The following is a 20,417-nucleotide window of genomic DNA, read 5'->3' as shown; positions in this document are numbered from 1 at the left end:
TATTATTTCCCCCCTCAATGATCCAGTCTCTATCCCCTGATATTGCAAAATAGAGTCATCCCCATGATACACTTTTAGTGTACATGCCTGAAATTGATATTTAGTACTTAATTACACTATTGCCATCAAGGTGCAGGCAGGTATAGCATTCCCAGGATGATGACTAAAGGACGCAATGCATCTTTTTTTTCAGGCAGCATTCAGCTACTTAAAAAAGCTCTGATAACATGGTCTGGAACTGGCATTTATTTAATGTATTGTCCTTTTTGAAGATGTTTTATGATGTTTAGGCTAACTAAAATCTAAATGACCTCCTCAGTTGTACAGGCATATTATTAATATTAATAAGTAAATGTCATTACATTTATGACATAGAATAATAATTCAATTGACATGTGGATAAGTACACACCTTCAATTAAAAAACTAAATAAAAAAAAAAAGAAAAGACAAAAAAACAACAAAAAGAGCAAATGTAATTACCCCAACAACTGATCATCCATCATGATAAACTTTCCCAAGTAATTTCCTCTGCAGTGTTAATATTTTACTTGTGGGTGAGACTGAGAAACAATGAGGTGGAATATTTCTCGTCTTATTTCCAGCCGCCACAGACAGAGTAAGTTTATGCATAGTGCTCTGCTCAAATAAACCATACCAGCTTAATGCCACCCACATGCCCCATTAAATCAAAACAGCTTCACTCTGCAGAGCCAGGATGGATGTGAAAATTAAACAGGCTTTAAAGAAGTTTAGGAGGCTAATAAACACATATTTCATCCTCTGTGTCAAGGCTTATTTCCTAATCATTCAATCTTTCTCCAGCTTTGTTGTTCTTTACTGTATGCTGACTTTGAACATAAAGGCCACAGCCGCCACTCAGGATCAAGCTGCCGGACTGATGAATACCACGTCCTTTACAAGTAGAGTCCAGACTGAGGCGCTAACATGCAAGCAAGGTCTGACATCTGGTGGAGGATTTGTTTAACTTAAAAGACACAAGCAAAAAGAAATGCAATTTCAAACCACTAATAATTGTCCTTACATAGATGGACCTGATATTGAACAACTAATACTAAAGTACTAATAAAATACTAAAATACTAAAGTAAAGTAAAGACAGCACGAGATTGTGATTGTCCAGTTGTTCCAGTAATGGACATCATAGCTTAAATGCCATAGATGAGAGCTGGTTACTGTCACTGTTTTTCTGATATTAAACTCAATTGAGTCACAGTTGTTACCATGTTTTATCATTAGCTTATAACACACATTATGTATCATCCTGTGTAGCATCCCACCCAAGAACTCCACACAGGTTGACACAGAGGTCACTCGCAAAGAGGTAACATTCTCGCCAAGTTCGCTGTGTACAGCAGCTCGTCTTGTCAAACAGGGAAACAAAACCCTGCTTTAATTAGATGCTCGACTAATTGCATAATATCTCCTGTGGTGCTGCGGGGTGAAGTGAAGCATGAGGGGGAAGCAGAATGCTGTCTTTGTTGCCTTTTGGCCGGCTTTGGCTCTCACGTCAGTTTGAGGAGGTGGTCCGGGTTCCTGTACTTGTGTCCCCAAAACACACAAAAGAAAGCCATGAACGTAAAGACATCAGGTGTAAAAATACAGCTGCCATGGACAGTAAATTTAAGGCTTTTGATTTCTGTCTAGGTCAGATTAGATTTAGTGAAAGTCTAACTGAAAGTTAGTTTTAAGGTTCATTAGACCTTTAATGATTTATTGACATCTATTGAGATTTGATATGGAGTTGAAGATGTTAACTGATAGAAAATGAATAACTGACCGTTAAGCCAATCACTAACAAAACTTTTGGGACTGTGCATTTCGGAAAAGCGCGGATAAGTTACATTTGTGACAACCTCTTTATTGAATTAGGTGTCCTGCACCCTGGTGCTGCTGTTTTAAATTGTGTGTTTCAGTGCTGAGTGGAGGGTCGTCAGCTTGATTGAGCTACACCTGGTCCCTGGCTCTGCTCATAAATGCCTCTGTCTAGTTGCAGTCATTTCCCTCTCTTCCCTTGAGGACACAGCTGCTTTTTCTATCCACACCAGTACATACACAAATGACTGATGACTGACTTATAAGTTTATTTCCTTTTTTAATGTTTCTTTTGTGAACAAATATGATTTTAACCTTTTTGAAACTCATCTTGTCTCCCATAATTGTTGCAGCCTTTGAGCTGGATTTTAACTTAATTGTACATGATTATGTTTGAGGTATGCTGAAATGTTACATTTCTTCTCATTTCAACAACACTTACACAAAAAATATACTTTACTATGGTTAGGAAAAGATCATGTTTTGGTTTAAAATACCCAGTTTTGGTGGCACAATCACAATTTCAGACATTTTATTGACAGACAATTGATCACAAAAATAATTATCAGATATACTGATATAGAAAATAGTAAAGCCTTCATCTGATATAGATGTATTTAAAATTATACACATACACGACACACAACCACTTTTTTTCCGTTTTAATCATCTCATGGATGCATCCAGTGTCAGAGGATTTACATCGCTTTTTTAAAATCAAGAATTCCAATATGTTATTTCAACAGCCTGAAAAAGTTCAATCTGTATAGGATATAATTGATATGAGCCACTCACTCTTAAAGCCAGAAACCAAAGAAACAAGTCACTTGTGATGTCATAGGGTATACAGTCTGGAGCTGCTAAGCAGATAGTGAATCGAAGCCTGATTTTGTGGTCCCACAATGTTTCTTTTCATTTTTTTAAAACCCAAGCTTTATGCTGTTGTAGCATTCTCAACTCTGAAACCGAAATGTGTCCAAATTTGCCCATATTCCTTGAGATGCTCCCAGTGTCATCTAGAAAATCTTTCCCATTTCATTTTCTATGGAGCAGCTCCACAGCCTTACACCCTATGACATAACAAATCGGAGTTTTAGCACTCTAGTTTTTGGATTTGGGAGAGAGTTGATACAGTTTACTTATATTTTTGGACTGTCTCAGACCATAGGAATAAAATGTATAATTTTGAAAATGGGAGTAGTTCCCCTTTAAGATCATAAAGCTGAAAACTCATGAAAGCACCATATTTGAAGTTAACTTCTTTTCTTCTTTGCTTCCTCACACATTTTCAGTGGTGGTCTTTGCAGCTGAATGCATGCACACTCTCTGGTTCTGGGTCACCACTCAGAGCTTATTACAAACAGTATAAAAGGCCCAACATCTCCCTCCCTTTGGTGTCCCCCCAAAACGCTGAGCAGAATAATGAGCAGTAAACAAGTGGAGTAGAGGGGGAGGAAAAACAGGGGGTGTCCAACTTGAACAGAGGGGGTGACAAAAGAGGGGGTGTCTCCACAGCGACTGAGTTGAGCTGTTTGAGTCACATGGCTCGAGCTCCTTTTGAGACCAGTGAGAAGAGGCTTGAAGCTCAGCCTTCAGTGCATGTTTTGGAAGCCAATGGCAGCAGCATGAGTGGAGCCCAACAGGACGGCGCAATGACGGCAGACAGCCTCCATCTGAACAGGACGGCAGCACTGGGACTACATGACCAGGAGATGGACACAGCTCTGTTTGGTGTGTTGTTATATTCCTCAGCACGGTAACCATAGAGATGAACTGAAAGACTAATGTTTCCTTGTTTCTTTTGAATTAAACTTCTGTTTTTGTCTTTTGCCCAGAGTTCAAAGTGTTCAACATTGTCATCATTGCCTTGGCCTTGTGCATCCTCACTGTCACCGGCCTGTACTGCATCACTGTCTGCTACAACCGCACCAGGTAAGGATCACATATCAGATGTGTCTGACACTTTGAAATGATCATTGTAAACACAGGTTTTCTCACCTTTACATACATGCCTCGCCCTACTTTAAAGGGAAAGTTCACCTTTAAATCAAACTACATATTTTACCCCTCACCTGTAGTGCCATTCATCAGTCTAGATTGTTTTGGTGTCAGTTGCCAAGTGTTTAGATATCAGCCGTAGAGATGTCTGCCTTCTCTTGAACATAATGGAACTAAATGGCATTAAGCTTGCGAACAGAATAAGTCTTTATTGTCATTGTACATGTACAACAAAATTGAAAATGCAATCCTTACAGTGCAAGAAGAGGTATAAAAACTATCTTGTGCACCCTCTCTGTCACCAGCCTGTACTACATCACTGTTTGCTACACCCAAACCACTTTGTAGACAAAACATTACATTCAAAACATTCAACAGCAATGTCTCTTTCCAGAAATCATAGCACAGTTACTCAGTGTAATCCACAGACCTTGCAAAGCAGATTCATGTAGGAACAATTTTCTTTCTACCAAAATACTCAACAACTTACACCAAAACAATATACACTGATTAACAGCACTACAGGTAGAAGGGAAACTATGTTTTTTTATTTTATGGTAAACTGAACCTTTAATAATACTGTATGTTGGTCAGTTGCATTATATCTTGTGTGCTGTTTAATACAGGACTCAAAGAAAATTTCAATGAGTGCACTTGCAGTCCTTTTGCAGAATGTTAGTCTTGAAAGCTTCTGTAAATTTAAATGGAGTACAATGCCATCTAAAATTACAATAAAGTCATTAGTGCAATTAGTGCCATCTCCTTCACCAGGCAGTCAAAGAGAGCCCACGTGTATGAGAGTGCAGTGACCCGAGGCGAGCCGGCTGACCCTGTGGCGGTCAAAGCAGTGAAGCGGTCCACCAGCTTCATCAACCCCCTCGCCTTCTTCAGGAAACCGGAGACAGCAAAGGACAACTCCAGGATCTACTACATCTACAGTAACCCGCTGCCTGTGGGACTTAAAGAGGATGAGGAGGATGGGGGGACTAAAGCCTTGCAGGGACCAGAGGGGCAAACTGCACTGATGCTGCCACTGTCATTTCAAGAGTATGCCAATGATCCCACCAGTGGCGTCACCCTGGACCCTCCGATTTTTTACATGCAGCTTTAGAAGACGTTAAAGACTTATGCTGTGGGGTTGAGAGGGAGATGATGTGTGAATACCACATGCTGGGCTGGAGAGACACTGGAATCTGAAAAGTCTGCGGTTTGGCCCCTGCAGCTTTCAGTTAAAAGATATGTCACTATGTACAGGCCTTTCAAGGAGCAATCCACCAATTGTGCAAATTAAATTCAGTTTAGTTATGGAGGAGCGTTACTCAGCCTGTAAAAAAGCCCTGCTGTATAATGTCTTCTGTATTTCAAGTTTGATAAAATAACCCTGATAATGTCATATACTGTCATCAGGGTTGTCACAGCATCGGCTTGGAGACTAGGAATTCAAAACAAAAGCCTGCATTATGGACTGAGATGTGAAGTTTGAAAGATGTGATTTACCACACAAGGAACTTAAAATGCTGTCTAGTTGCATTATGGGAAATGTAGGATCCAGCTTTTGAGAGCTAGGCCCATACCATGGACTTAAGTTTTGTATTTTCATCCATTATTACTTAAATTCTGACCATTCTTTCTTGTAATCTAATCTGTTTAGTCATCTAATCTCATGACAGTAGAGTACTGACATTCTGGTGTGCCCATTTCATTTGCATCCAAGTTTAGAAGTTTATATACAGTTTTCTGACTATTGCTGCAAATTTCACTATTGGAATGCAAAAAAAGTTGGCAGTGGGGATGATCATGTGCAGCTGATATTAAAACATGCAGCTGCATTGGATTCTGCTTTAAGAAATGCCTGTCTTGACATCACTGGCTAGAAATCTTAGCCTATAGAGAGTGTAACAGCAGTTTTCTGTCCCTTAAAGATAGATGCAGGACTGGTTGTGACCACCAGTAGAGCTATGGAGGATTGTGTTTGTCCCAGTTTTGTTAGCATCACATGCACATGCACGAGCACAAGCACATAAAAAAGTGATCCACACTCCCACTACAGTTTGGTCTGTTCCACAAAGTTGGCAGAGTACTGCAGCTAAAAAGCATAGCAATGTGCCAGCAAAAGCAGGGGAGATAAAGAGTCTGCAAGCTAGCAAACATAAATGTAGATGCAATATTTTAAATAGGTTTTATGAAAGAGAAATGCATTCAACACGTTTGTAAGGCCTCAAGGATACAAATGATGCATTCTGATGAGAAACACTGAATGTAAACAGAACACTCAAAGGGGTACCTTTAATTTGAAAGGTGCAAAATGTAAGTGCAAGATGATGCTACTAGTTATATGGAGGCCAAAATACCATTTATAGTGCTACAGTTGTTATTGTGGATTTGTTGTGTAAATTAAGCTGTTTGAATTCTGTGCATAATCATGTTGTTCTAGTCATTTCTCACACACTATTTTTCACTACAATGCTATTTTCTACTTCTTAATAAGGTTCTTCTGTGTTTGAATAACCCATTAAAGTAGGTTTGCCAAGCTGAACATGAGGCTTCACAGTTCAACAATAGCTGATTAAGTTGGAGACACAAATTAGTACGCACAGAAAAGTAATTTCTTGATTTTTTTTTAATGATCTTTAATAAAACTGCTGATACGATGTGCTTTTACAAAAGAAGCCAAGTGTGAGACACAGAGAGATGAGAAAAATACAAATGATTATCACTGTAGAGCACTTGATCGTACAGTACTCCTGGGCGAAATATCATATCACGAAAGAGTCAGTCCTCAGATTATTGGCTGGGTCTCCCTGATCAGCCACTCCAATGCCTCCTTCCTGCCCTGCCTCTCCAGCTCTGCTCCAACCACCTCCCGACACTTTCTGTGGTACTCGTTCACCCAGTCCCGCTGCAGAACAGAGAAGAGAGGCCGTCAAACCACGAAGAGACTGTGTTTAGAACATAACATAATAGGAATAGCTAGGAATATTATCAAAAAATCAGATGCATAGTTCACGATTTTAAATTTTTCCTATTTCTGACATTGTTTCTCTGATTCCTCTGAAGTGTTAAGAAAGCTACATTTCACAATGTATTGTATTTGTGTGTTTATCGCCAATAAAAAGTGTGTGAGACACACTATTTATTTCAAAAGGGTAAATCTGTCTTTGATTATTTAAAATATTTATCACACTGGATATTTTTACCTCCTTCTGAGTGAGCAGCTCTGTGTTCATCATCTTGACTTGGATAGGAACCAGAGTCAGTGGCTCAAACGTCAGACTACCTCTGTTTCTGTAGTTGTACTGAACACACACACAAGAGAACAACATACATGTGATTTCCATATAATCAAAAGTGATGCTATGATCAAACATACAAAGCAACATCTTAATATAATGGCTTTCAAACAATACATATTGTGAATAAAACATATTATTCTAAGCATCCATCTCTGTGGATTCCATCATTATCAGGCTTTGTTCTCAGTTAGAGGACCTACTTTGGGCTTAGCAGGTACAACAAGGACCACATTTTCAAGACGAATGCCAAAAGAGCCATCCTCATAGTAGCCAGGTTCTAGAAAAGATGAAATTTAAGAACATAATTACATATGCAGAATATTGGATTTGTGTTATGCCGTTTTCAATTTCTGCAAAGGTTTCCAGCAGTTAATTTTGACAGTATGATTTAAAAGGTAACATTCACAGGCTAATTAAAAAGTATTCTGCCCCCTGCAATACCATCACTGACGATCATGCCGGCCTCCAGAGGTTCATCAGCGAAAGTCTTGTAGCTGATGCCGCAGGGCCCCTCGTGGACATTGAGGAAGCAGCCCACGCCATGGCCTGTACCGTGAAGGTAGTCTAGCCCAGACTCCCACAGGGCTGCACGAGCAAAAGAATCCAACAAGTGGCCTAGGGAGAGAACGCAGAGTTAAAGCTAGAGACTAATACACACACACACACACACACACACACACACACACACACACACACACATACTCTCACACACACATAATAAAAAACAAGTGTATTTCTTTTACACACTTAAAATATTTCTGCAACATTTTGCCAGATTGTAAAATTGAGTGATTTTGTCTATCTGTGCTGGAAAAGTGAATAAATAAACATTTTATCCCCATATGATCACAAGGGAGATGGCTTTAATTTATCCTGTGTACTAGTTACTGATTTGTCAAGAAGATGCTATTCCTAAGAAACATTTGTAGTGTCTGTATTGTCTTAGACCAAGAATAAAAGATCTACTTTCAACTAAAGAGAAATATTAAATTATTATTAAATATAAATATTAAATATAAAGAAATATTCTACATGTGAATTAATAATTTAAGCCTCATTGTTTGTCACTGCTGAACCTGTTTAATACTGGTATACTATAAACGATTTAAGGTAACGCTTGTATCAGCGTGGAGAACAACACCTTTTGTTCCGTTGGGGAAAACAGCAGCACTGACAGCTATGTGTCCCTTCAGTACATATGTAAAGCATTCCTAGAGAAAAAAAAGGAGAGAGAGCACATAATACAAACAAATAAAAAATAAAATCAGAATAATTTATATAAAAAGTCAATAAACCTTGACCTAAAACTCTACTTATTTTGAAACAAGGCACTAGCAAATATACAAACATACCTTCTCAAAAGCTGATGGTGTCCCAAAGTGCATGGTGCGTGTGACGTCTGTAGTTCCATCACTGCCAAACAAAGAATATGAGTGCAGATGAATGCATGCAATGCACAAAAAAAAAACCCACAAGACCTTGACTAAGACCTCGGAGTCATATCAATACTAGACATGGCTGGCTAGCCTAAATGTAACTGACGTATGTAATTATCATGCTTTTTACACGTATTGAGCTCCGGAGTCGATCAGGTAAACTTCATTCATAGAGAGGGTTCTGTTGGTTTCAGGCAGCGGTCTAAAGGAAAAAAATAAAATAAAGTTAGTATTTTTTAGGTATTTTCAGAAAATAATATTTCACGTGATGTCAAAAACTTACTATTATCATGCCTTATTTACATTTCTTTGGCTAGTATGCATGTTCAGGTCCATGCTATTGTTTTAGCACCCTCTATTTGCTATGTACTACAGACCTCACATGTTGGGTAGGATTCCACCCACTGACCAACTGTGCTTTTCAGACCCTGATGAAGACATAAAGTCAATATGCATCGATGCAGTCAGTTAGATTGTCTATATGCTAGAAGACAAATTGTATAATGTTATCTCAGGAGTCTGATCTGAGTTTGCATCTTAATGCCTGTGGTGTCAGGTATCTGAAAAATGAGGAAGTACAATCTGTAGTTTAAGCAAAAGCCTTAGAGCCAGCAGAAAGCCCAAGAGCCATTTCACTGGCATTTTTACAAAAATTTTACCCAGGTAAGTTCCATTGAGAGCAGGAAGATATGGGTGCTGGCAAGATGTAGGGAAGTTTACTATAGTTCATTAACACATACTACCCACGCTGTTAGGATAGAAAGCTGCAATCAGCAAAGAACCCGTTTAATAACACTTCCTCGATCCTGTTTTTTGGTACTTTCCCCTGCACAAAAAAATAGACAAAAAAAACAACCAGCAGATACAGTTACACAAAGCTAAAACACCTGTTGTTTCATAAGCCAACTAACCTGTAATGTATGATTGCTCCGTTTGGACCGACGCTGGAAATTGTGGGGAAACTGAGGCCGACAAAATCTTTCTGTTGACTGAATAACACAAAAGTGTACTTAAGAGGAGGGCCATTCCCACAACAGATGCACATGTTTCCATGACAGGTGATTAAATGCTTAAACATTTTAACACCGAACAAAGCACATTCATTTCAAGGCCTTCAGTAAACATTTTGCTGCACTTCTGTATCCAGCAGATGGGGCTATAGCTCCAGAGTAATCACTATCACGACAAAGTTTCAAACAGCATCTTACAACCAGCCTCTCAAGCACAACAGGTGTCATGAAGTTAAACTTGATAGGCATCAACCAAACAAGGAAAGTTTATAAAACATTTTTAAAAAAAAACAAAAAAACAACCTGCGTAATTCTTCAGCCTTGTCGGCAGCAGAGATCTCCGTCACGGTGCCTTTTGGAATCTATAAACATAATCGCAGCTGCAGGTCAAGCGAGGAGAAAGTAAAAAACATTGGCATATTCTACAGTCTAGTGCACACCGAGTTACACCTGAATGGAGGGTTCTCACGATCATGAATCTGTGACTTTTCACTAATCGCTTACATTTTGTTTCCTTGAATGTAAGAATACAATATTGGTAGGTTTTGGTCAAACTGGTCAATTTATTGTTCAAAATAGCAGATATTTTAATTTGGGGAGTCAAAATGATGATCAATCAATCATTAATGTTAGAAAATTGTCATTAAAAACATTAACAATATCCAAAAGGGTTTTCTCAGTACAAAAAGTGTTTTAGGTAAGATTGAGATGCCAAGAGATCTGAGTCCTATTGGTGATAAGAACTTTAAGCAAATCATAAAAGTTTTTTTTTTTTTGCCTGTCTAGTGTTTTTAAAGACTTTTAAGTCCAGTGGGAACCCTGCAAATACAAACTGAGGAAATGCTCTTTTTTCCTTGGGATCTATACATGTATTGGAAAAATGCTGAAAATACCTCCTTTTCCAACCATGCAAACAGCTCACACAGGGCGACTGCATCCTTGATCTGTTGAGGGAAAGAAAAGGCGGTGTAATAAATTTAAATCAGACCGTTTAGGTAGATGACATAAAGTCTATTATTAGGAGATGTACACAACAGATTTTATGGCGGTTCAAAGGTTCTTACATGAGCCATTTTCATGCCTTGAATCTCAGTGGGGTTCTTCACAGCCTTGGCGAGGCAGAGCGGAGTGTAGGGAATCGGAGTCCTATGGGCCTGAATAAGATCAAGAGGAAACATTTACAGTTTGAAAAGTAACTGTTGATACCTTTATGTGGAAACAGACTTTTTTTTTTTTGCTTTAACTTCTCATTATGAAGTAAATTTTGATTGTATAATGCAATGGTTATAGAATAATGACACCAAAGAATTTTACCAAAAAATATCATTCTGAGTTCTTGGCAGTTACTATCCTAGGTAAAGGAAATAGTAAACAGTGTAAAAACCAAAGTAACTGGAAAATGTGACGTCATGCTAATAACAACAAGCACTTCTGTTTAAACATATATAATTCAACATAGTGTTTCTGCTGTGCTTATTATAGGAACTGTGTGGCTTCGCTAGTGTCCTTAATGAACCAAATCTCAATGCACTGCTAAAAAGACCTATCTGAAAAAAATCAGTATCAGTGTAAGTGTACATTATATTTGGAGTATTTTCTCTGCTTTGCCTCACGCACTAACCAATTGTAAAATTACGGTTTTGACAATGGAGTCTGGTGGCTTTGAGAAAAAAACTTTAGTTTCCAGTCAGGAGGTTAAACAGAGTATGGAGGCAAAGCAAGGTAAAGCAGTCAAAATATTCTAAGTTTAGCAACTGATATTATTTTTTTTGGGTGGGTCTTTTAAATGCGGATAAAAGTAAGCAATGCAGCATTTCCTCAGCACTGTTTTATTTTATATACGTGCCGAGGGGGTTTTCTACCAAGAAATTATCAAATATCGTGATTCAGTCTATCATACACCTAAGAAACACTGAGAAGGGGAAGATGAAGTTTTTTTCTATTTGCACTGTAAAATAAATGTTAGATGTGTTGAATGTCTTCATCAGAAATAATTTAAAGTATTGTGCCAGCTGTCAATGCCAATGTTTTGGTGATGCTGATCACCAAAACGCCCATCTGCCTTCACAAATAGCTCAGTTAATGAACTGTTGATTGTTCCATACAGGGAAAAAAATCCCAGAATACACAATGTATGATGATATACGTTAGGAGTGGTTTTACTGAAAAAAGGGGATTTTTACGATTTTAAGGTTGTGCCTAATAATAGCCCTTACACTGTGATATCTGAGAATCTGTGTTTCTGTCATCCTGCCACCAAAAATGCATTGCAGGTTGTGAGTGAAAACGTATCTGACCTACAGAACTAAAGGAAACATTCTCACAATATGTCATTTAAGTAAAAGGAAACAGACGATGATTGAGACCATGACCCCATTTCCGAACCAGGAAAACACTATTGAGGTACAATGTAACTATTCTTCAGTGGTTTCTGCTTTCTCACCTTGGGGATCACCTGTGTGAGGGCACAACTGGCCTTGTCGCAGATCCACACTTTGTCCTTGGGGCTGTGTGCCGCACAAATGGCCTGCAGCTCAGTGTACACTGACTCGTACGGGAATGTGTGGATGCTCAGCTCGGGCTTGCTGGGGGAGTCCAGCTGCAGGTGATCTCTCAATGCGGGATTAGAGAGGCGCTTCAGGTCCACAAAAAGCCTGCAGAGGGGAGGGGGAAGTTAAATGAAAATGCAAATTCAAGTGAAAACCTTTTACCTCCAGTTTTGGTGGTGTAAATGTGCGTAAAGGTGTGTGTGTGTGTGTGTGTGTGTGTGTGTGTGTGTGTGTGTGTGTGTGTGTGTGTGTGTGTGTGTGTGTGTGTGTGTGTGTGTGTGTGTGTTATCACGTTATTAGTTTCTTCAAAATGAGGATTTAAAGTCTGACTATAAGAAATGCTAACACCATTTATTTATCTAGTTCTTCATATTAGCAAGTTGCATTATGGAAATTAAACACTGATGTAGCATGTTATATTACCTAATTGTGTTCATTCCCACAATGGCGTATGCAAAGAAAACTGGGTTGTACTCGATGTCTGCACCACGGAGGTTAAAAAGCCCTGGGAAAAGGAAATAACAGAACATTACATTTGTTAAAATCTAGGAAAGAAATTCCTATAAAGAAGGTGGCGATGTCAGTAAATAGTATAGTTAAAATCAATTTCACATATCTTAACTGAATCCTCAGTCAAATTTGGTTGGTGTTAAATATCAGCGTTATTATTGGATGCCTGAGTGAATCCCCTTCGATTTAACGTTGAAATTATCTTGTCTGAATGCTTCCTGATGACAATCAAAATCAGCATTACTCTAATTAACACAAACTCTCAGACCAAACAATCAGAAATAAGAGCTCATTAGGCACAATGACCAAGGTGCTCAAACAGGCACCTAGAGGGACACCCGTGCATCCCTGGGTCCTTGGATCGTGACTGTGTATCAAAACTGACTTATATAACGGAGGTGATGTTGGGGACAGCTGCTGCTTGTTTCACAAAAAAATGAAAAAAAAAAAAAAAATCTAATGTGACCAAATCCATACAAGAAGGCTTTCAAATAGGCCTTTCACTCTTTGTTCCTTTGGGCTGTAGTGCTTGGACCCCAGACTTATACATCCAACAGCTCCGGAGTCCAGTAAACAAAGGGTTATGATTTATTGTATGGTTACAACAAAACGGTTGGACACACGTTTGCAGTCTAGTAAAATAAGGAGTTGCTATGAGTTCTCTAAAGATTTAAGAGTGGTGTACTGTACTGTGCTTAAGTAAAATGTACTTAACTCAAATTTTTCCACTTTGTGCTATTTTGTCAAAGGCATGTATGCATTTGCTGTCTGCCACACTGATGTTTTCTTATATGAACAGTGAAGCTGTTTAAATGTGCAATTAAGAAATTTTGCACATCGCTGATTGAGGTAAATCATCTCAACACTCCCATTACAGTGTTCAAGTACCTCCTTGGGTAAAGGAAATTATACTGATGTGTGTTTCTGAAAATAATAATCCGTACATGCAATCTCGTCCAACGCCGTGGCAACAAACCAGGTGACTTTCCTTTCGGTCATCTTGGCTCGCAGCGCCGTGATCTTGTCTTGCCAGGACATACCTATAGAAAGACAACAATGCTCATCAGCATGGCACATCACTGAATTCATTTCCTCAAAAACCTGAATATTCAGTTACAGTAGACTAAAACCTTTTGTGGCCAGAAAGTCAGAAAATGTACTATAAAGCATGACAAAGTCTGTGTAGTGGAGGAGTCGTAGTGGATGAATGGGACAAACAAATGACTTCCATCCAGGAGACTGAGGTTTATGTCCCATGTAAGAAAATGTTGGTTTATTATTGTTAGACTGAGTTGACTCATTATTTTCATTTTGTAAGATGTATAAAGCTGCTGGCATATCGTGCAGGCGTCACTTCCACCTTTTACCAGAGACGGTTAAAAAATAAAGAAACAGAGAAACAGATAAAGAAAGAGTGTTTGCTTCCACATGAACCTTGGCTGAGGCAGCTGCAGTTCAGCTCAGGGGAGAGGATGGCAGCGTTACCTCAGCTGTCTTTTGTGCACCTTACACTGTCACACACCACCTCATTCCTGACGCATGCCTTACACTACTGATACCTCTGACACTCACACACCACACCTTGCAGCACACCTGTGCAGTGATGATGCTGTTTAATCAGCACCTTGATATGCTACACCTTTCAGGTCGAGAGGTTGTGTTGGAAAAAGTGCTCATTGAAACAAATTCCACAAATTTGCGAAAAGAGTTCTGTTTGTGCATTCTGTCTAAGTTCATTCACATAATGTTCTGATGTTTTCCTTGTAATAAAATTACGCCTTTATTCACATAATGTAATTTTTTTCCCTTGACATATTATGACTTTACTTTCAATAAATTACATTAGTCCAATAATTTAATGACTTCATGAAATCCTTTTTTTTTCTCCTCAACGTGGTCCTAATTTTTGTGGTGCAATACTTCTCCTTGCAATAAAATTCATTAATTCTACAAGAATAAAGTAATGACTATGTTCTGGGGGGGGGTGTCTCCTAAATCATTATTTTAATTATCTCTGTACCTCTGACACAAAACCTTAGTTAGCTACTGTAAAGTAGCAGTGTATGTATCAGTGGTGCGAGATGGTATTTTGCACTGACCGGTGTACTCTAAGCCCAAGGTGCGGAGCTGTGTGCTGGGTCTTTCTGGGCGGTCCACCCAAACTGCATCGATCAGGTTATCCTGCACTGCCACCAGAGAGTGGCCTGCACTGGTTAGCGCCTTTGACATGTTCTTCCACTGATCTGAAACATAACATTAACAGTGTTAAGATGCACAAATACTGATAAAAAACATTTTATTGACATAAATACCAAACTCTGAAGGAAGCAAAAACACTATACATTATCACAGCATGAGTGAACATGTCTAAAAGCTTACTTATTTTCCACTTATGAAAAGTGAGCATGTTATTCTCTGTAAAAATCAGACTGTGCATAAATACTGCAACCACGTTGTAACCTAAAACCGTGTTTCTGATGGTCACACAGGAGACTGAAGTTCAGTTCCCTCATGGCCTGCAAAATGAGCTGTTGTGTTTGAGGATTTTTATTTCCTATATTGTAAATTCAAACCTCTACAATGTAAGATTTGCATGTCCTGAAGAATAATGCCTGGTGTATTCTGGAAAGAGCGCAGTGTTCATACTTCTCTGACTATCACTGTGTGCCTTCCTACTGATGTTGATCCACTGTGTTGAGAGGAAAATGGCTCTGCGACCTACCAGCAGCGATGATCCAAGGATCTACTCCCACTTTGGAGTTCTCTGGCAGGATGCTGATCAGCCAGTCCTCCTGAGAGGGTGTCTCCTTCAGCCCTACATATGATTAGAAAAAAAAAAAATCACAATGAAAGACAGACAAAAAATATACTCACACAGCATCTTCTAGATATATTTTTGTCTTAAAAAGCTAGTGCAGACATAAATAGGACAATTTATCTTTGTGTTTTATTCATAAATTAGGTCAAAACCCCCCTTACAGTCTGGCTGTGGTTCATGCATTATCATCAGTGCTTTGAGAACAGTTTGATGGTTAGGGTACTTTTTGTGAATCTGTAGTGCAAAATGTTGCTCTTAAAATTATGTGCAAGTAATCAAAAATAATAACTCTTATTATATATATATATATATATATATATATATATATATATATATATATATATATATATATATATATATATATATATATATATATATATATATATATCAAAAAAAGAAAACTCAGCTCGTCAGTGTTTGTTTTTATAGTTTCCGTAGCATAACTCAGAGGCAGATTTTGTGATAATCATTTACAACAGAAACATCAATCAGGACATTACCCATCTTCATGAGGGTCCAGTTGTTGTCCATCTGCTGACTGGCCTGGAGGAAATATCGCCCGTCAGTCCACATAGCAGCATGCTGCTCTGTGACGATGGCTGTACCTACACATCACAACACACACACACAGCACATTTGACATTTCCCATCACAGATGTTCTGTTGGATCTGGTTTGTACAATGGATGAATGGAAAAGTGGGTAAGAAGATACTGAACACTGTAATGTTGATACAATGTTGATGTGTCAGGTGTGCTCCTACATTAAGATGCTGGTTCAAAAGTTGTTCAGTCGGTTCAGAAAAACAAAATAAAGGGTATATGAAGAATATACGCCTCTGAAATTACAGCGGCAAACACACAGTCTGACAGTGAGGGAGATCTGCTTCTCTCCTTTCAAACTGCGCTGATTTCCCACAGTGATTTATTCCAAAGCGGGTCACCTTTCCTGAAATTACACCTCCGCTAACATCATAAAAAATTGTGTAATGTTCTGCACTACCTAAATTGAAAATGAGACGATGCATAAAGATCTAGGGTGTTTCTCACATTGTCCTGGGGTTATATGCAGTGGAAATTAGATCTTGTGGTCTAGTCTAACATTTGAACTCTGGCTGACCTTTTTAACTTGCAATGCCATTCACACACATGCAAAACATACCTGCAGAGCCATTAAATCCACAGATAAATTCACGTCTGCAATCACACGGTGCTATGTATTCACTCTGAAAGAAATTGGACAAAGACAGAAAGATAGAGACAGACAGAGAGAGAGAGAGTTGAGACAGAGAGATCAGCTTCATTAACAATCAGCATTAAGTGGCCATCAACCAGTCAGACATTTTCAATGCCACCTTTGCTGCCCTTCTCACATCATGTCTTGTGCATGGAGAGGGGAAAAGGGAGGAGCAGTGGTTAAAAGGGCTACAATTAATTGCGAAGGTCAGACGAGATGATCAGGAGTCAATGGCAACACACACAAATTAAAATAGGCAGGAGTAGCAGCTGCACGACTGTGAGCTTGTGCATCTTAGTTTAAGTTTGAGGCTGATTTGATCATGAAAAGGTTTACAGTAAAACTTTTATTGACAGCCGGGCCATTATTTGCTTAAATCAGTCCTCAAGAAGATTATGTTGAGACAGCTGGGACGGGCTTTTAATTCCTTTCACACAAAGATGTTGCTCTGATAGAAAAACAGTAAAATTGTTCATTCACACATCTTTTTTACATCTCTCTTGATTACTATGTGGGTATTACTATCTTCTTTGGTGCTCATTGTTTTAGTAAAATGAACTGAATTAGAGAGAATCTTAGCAAGCTAATGATGTGTGTAGTATATTCATATTGATAAAAGTTTAAACACATATACTTGTATCTGAATGCGTGATCCAAGCAGATAACTAACTTTATCTCCAGCAGGTAGCCAACAACCCTGTTTTATACATCCAAAGAAATTCTATAAAAATGGCAACCAGACCAGGCTTCTAATTGAGACAGGCTTTTATTTGTCAAAATGTGTAGCCACACCCAGCTAGTTAAAGGGACTGGGCATTTAATTAAGACTAGGCTTACATATTTTAAGTTTTACTGTAATTTGAGTATGGTATGAGTGTGATCTAACTTACCTGGTGTGCATCTCCAGAAGGGACGATGTAAGCTTGTATAGGCTCAGAGAAGTATTTACAACTCCTCATCGCCTGGCGAAGCTGCCTAAGCAGCTCTCCTGTGATCTTTGGAGACATAGCAGTGACTGAATGGAGAAAGAGATTATCAGAGAGACACATTTAAGTAACATTTTTGATACAACACTTTTTCAAATCAGAGGTACAATACCATTAATACATACAAGGTCAAAAGATAAAAGCTGCTGGGATTTAACAAGTGCACCACAGAAAATAGAAAATAATCGGTTCAGTGTTGAAAAACACTAATTCAGCACAACTATCCTTTAAACAACAAAAATGTAGATGTTTCCTCATCTATTGTTATTCAAACCCACCCTAATTATCCACAGATTACCTGACGTTTGGGAAGTCATGTTGACTTCAGGTGACTGGAGCAGGACACTGACTGACTGCAGCCTAGCTGACTATCAATGTGGACCTCAGAGTCACAGTCCACACCTGGATCTTTAACCTGCTGTAACATGCTGATTGAGCAACTGTCATAGGGGTTAAATATTAAAAAGAATAGATTAAGATCCTTGGCTGCTGTTGGCAGGTCTGTTACCTATTTCCACTGTGACAATCTCCTAAGACAGACATGTCCAAACTCTGGCCTGGGGGCCACTCATGGCCTGTAGACCAATTTTATATGGACCCCAGCATGTCTTTCAGAATATACCATACGTGGCCTGACATACGATTGGTTTGAGTTCTTTTTTATTTTTTCCCTTCATCGCACAATGTCAAAACTACCCAACATTTTGTAGACATGCACCAAGTAGGAACTGTGCAGGCAGAACTGTTTTCTCATAAACAGACAATTAACAAGCAAACTAATGGAGCCAGCAGCAGAAATTTTGCGCAACATAGCAAAGAGGCCTAAAGGCAACAGTAAGGGCCACCACATCATGAGCCAAGTTAAGTTGAATACCTTTTCAGTAAAAGATGAAACAATTGAATTTGGCTCATTTGTTTGAGACATTTTTAAACCTGTACCATGTGAGAAGCAGCTGACCCCTAAATATTTTAACATTATGTAACCTGGCTCCCATTCAAAAAAGTTTGGGCATCCTGTCATAAGACAAAGGCCAGAACATGCTGTGAAGCGGTGAGTTCACTACCACCGCTCACTTTGTAGAGAAGAACTCGGTGAAAAAAAACACAACCGAGCCGACCAATCACGTTACAGCTTTCTTCACCGATGAGCTCTGCTATTGGCTGGAAACTCCGCATGCGATTGTTGTTTACAAGTTGGCATTGGATGAATCAGTCGCCTTTTATATCTAACCTACTAGCTAACTAGCTACAATAAAACTGTGATTATGATATTCTGATATGAAACCATAAAACCGCGGAGCTTGGACTGAAGCGTAAAGGCGAGTTTTGTTCACACGACACACCACTGTTCTCCACAGGCCAACCGTAACGTAAAATAACTAACGTTAATTCATTCCCCGTTGATTTTAGTAACGTTGGTGGGTGTGGTAGTAAGCCGGTGGGATATTTTTAAAGTTGCTCGCTAATTTCCCCAATTTTCCAGCTCGACGTACACGCCTTTCTCTCCGCGTTCACAACACACAGTGTGCCACGGACACAGGCGTATGGTGGCCAACCGTTCCCCTTATTGTGAAACAGTCAACATCAGTCCGTGCTCGCTCCGTGCCACCGGGACACGGTGGCTCCCCGCGCCGCCGCTAGCTAACGTTTAAGTCCACCCACATGCAGCCAGTGAAATGCCGAATACACACCCGGTGGTTTCGTCTGGGAAATGTGATTCTTGGATTTAAAAACGAAGCGCTCCTTTACCAGCTTGGACCTTGTGTTAATTTACAAAATAGGAGGCTGCCATTTCGCTGTTGACGTTTGCGGTCACGTGACTGCAGTTTCTTCCAGTAGACGCAGAGGGATCCAGACTCGCCTCCTCGCCGTGAGTAATCCACAGTCCACCATAACACACCATCTGAATGCACAGCGACATCATTAGCCCATAGTTCATGTACCTGCACTAAAAAAGACTCTAAAAGGCTAAAAGGCACTAAAAGCTCCTTCAGTGATAGACTGCTTCACCCCAAATGTGTGAAGGAGCGTTACCGCAGGTCCTTCCTCCCCGCTGCCACACACACACAACAAAAACTGACTCCACTTGTACAGCTTAATGCCACAAGTGCAATTTCACTTTCACTCATGCAACTGTAAACATTCTTTATTTAACTGTTGAGTTTTCTCGGCGTTGTAAATACTGTATATATTGTTTGTTTATGTCGTCCTCTGTGCTTTATTTCCTTCATCTTTATCCTGCACATTCCTTGTTTTTGTACTTATTTATTAATATTGTTTATTTTGCACAGTTATCTTTCTATTTTGCCATCCCTTTGCTGCTGCAATGTTGGAAATTTCCCCATTGTGGGACTAATAAAGGATTATCTTATCTTATCTAAAAATACACAACAGCTCAACACTACTGTAAAATATGGAGTCTTGAAACTAACAAAAGGAAGCCTTGATAAAAACTACTTTTTCACAAGTAGCCAACTTTTGCACCCAAGTCCCAAATCAAGAAAGGCATGTCCCAAGTTCTAAACTTTGAGTTTCGAGTTTTAACCAAGTTATCATTTGTATGTAGCCTATATTGTTAGTTTTGTTTTTCCTTTTTGTTTTATTTATTTTTACAGAGATAGACAGATGATAGTTCATTATACATTTATGCCAACTGTCCTCTACCCACCCAAGCCCTACCCTTCACAACCACTCTCTAACCAAGCCCAGGTAATTAAAGAGGAATAATGATAGTAATGATGATGATAA

General features: G+C 39.1%; 2 protein-coding genes across 3 annotated transcripts; one reads left to right on the top strand and one right to left on the bottom strand.

Moving 5' to 3' along the window:
* The first annotated feature begins 3,369 nt into the window (after positions 1-3,369).
* LOC121941673 (uncharacterized) lies at positions 3,370-6,976 on the top strand. The gene is made up of 3 exons (XM_042484499.2): positions 3,370-3,565; positions 3,670-3,766; positions 4,604-6,976. Exons 1-3 carry the CDS (start codon positions 3,376-3,378, stop codon positions 4,941-4,943), a joined length of 627 nt encoding a protein of 208 aa, XP_042340433.1. The 5' UTR covers positions 3,370-3,375; the 3' UTR covers positions 4,944-6,976.
* xpnpep1 (X-prolyl aminopeptidase (aminopeptidase P) 1, soluble) lies at positions 6,435-19,634 on the bottom strand. 2 transcript variants are annotated; one of them, XM_042485763.2, is made up of 20 exons: positions 19,361-19,634; positions 17,574-17,698; positions 16,609-16,672; positions 15,949-16,053; positions 15,353-15,445; positions 14,730-14,873; positions 13,575-13,670; positions 12,544-12,625; positions 12,015-12,225; positions 10,636-10,725; positions 10,465-10,515; positions 9,875-9,933; positions 9,473-9,550; positions 8,692-8,763; positions 8,478-8,538; positions 8,267-8,336; positions 7,567-7,740; positions 7,326-7,402; positions 7,030-7,128; positions 6,435-6,731 (listed from the first exon to the last, which is right to left on the bottom strand). In XM_042485763.2, exons 2-20 carry the CDS (start codon positions 17,688-17,690, stop codon positions 6,612-6,614), a joined length of 1,863 nt encoding a protein of 620 aa, XP_042341697.2. In that variant the 5' UTR covers positions 17,691-17,698; positions 19,361-19,634; the 3' UTR covers positions 6,435-6,611. The 2 variants fall into 2 exon arrangements, with proteins under 2 accessions (XP_042341697.2, XP_087931819.1); XM_088075693.1 differs by lacking the exon at positions 19,361-19,634 and adding an exon at positions 17,968-18,124.
* Between the last annotated feature and the right edge of the window lie 783 nt (positions 19,635-20,417).

This window comes from Plectropomus leopardus, chromosome 3, assembly GCF_026936395.1.
Source record: "Plectropomus leopardus strain MGB_pleo_1.0 chromosome 3, ASM2693639v1, whole genome shotgun sequence".
In the NCBI taxonomy this organism is placed as follows: domain Eukaryota; kingdom Metazoa; phylum Chordata; class Actinopteri; order Perciformes; family Serranidae; genus Plectropomus; species Plectropomus leopardus.
The sequence above is the reverse complement of the archived record's forward strand: the minus strand, read 5'-3'. Positions and strand labels throughout refer to the sequence as shown.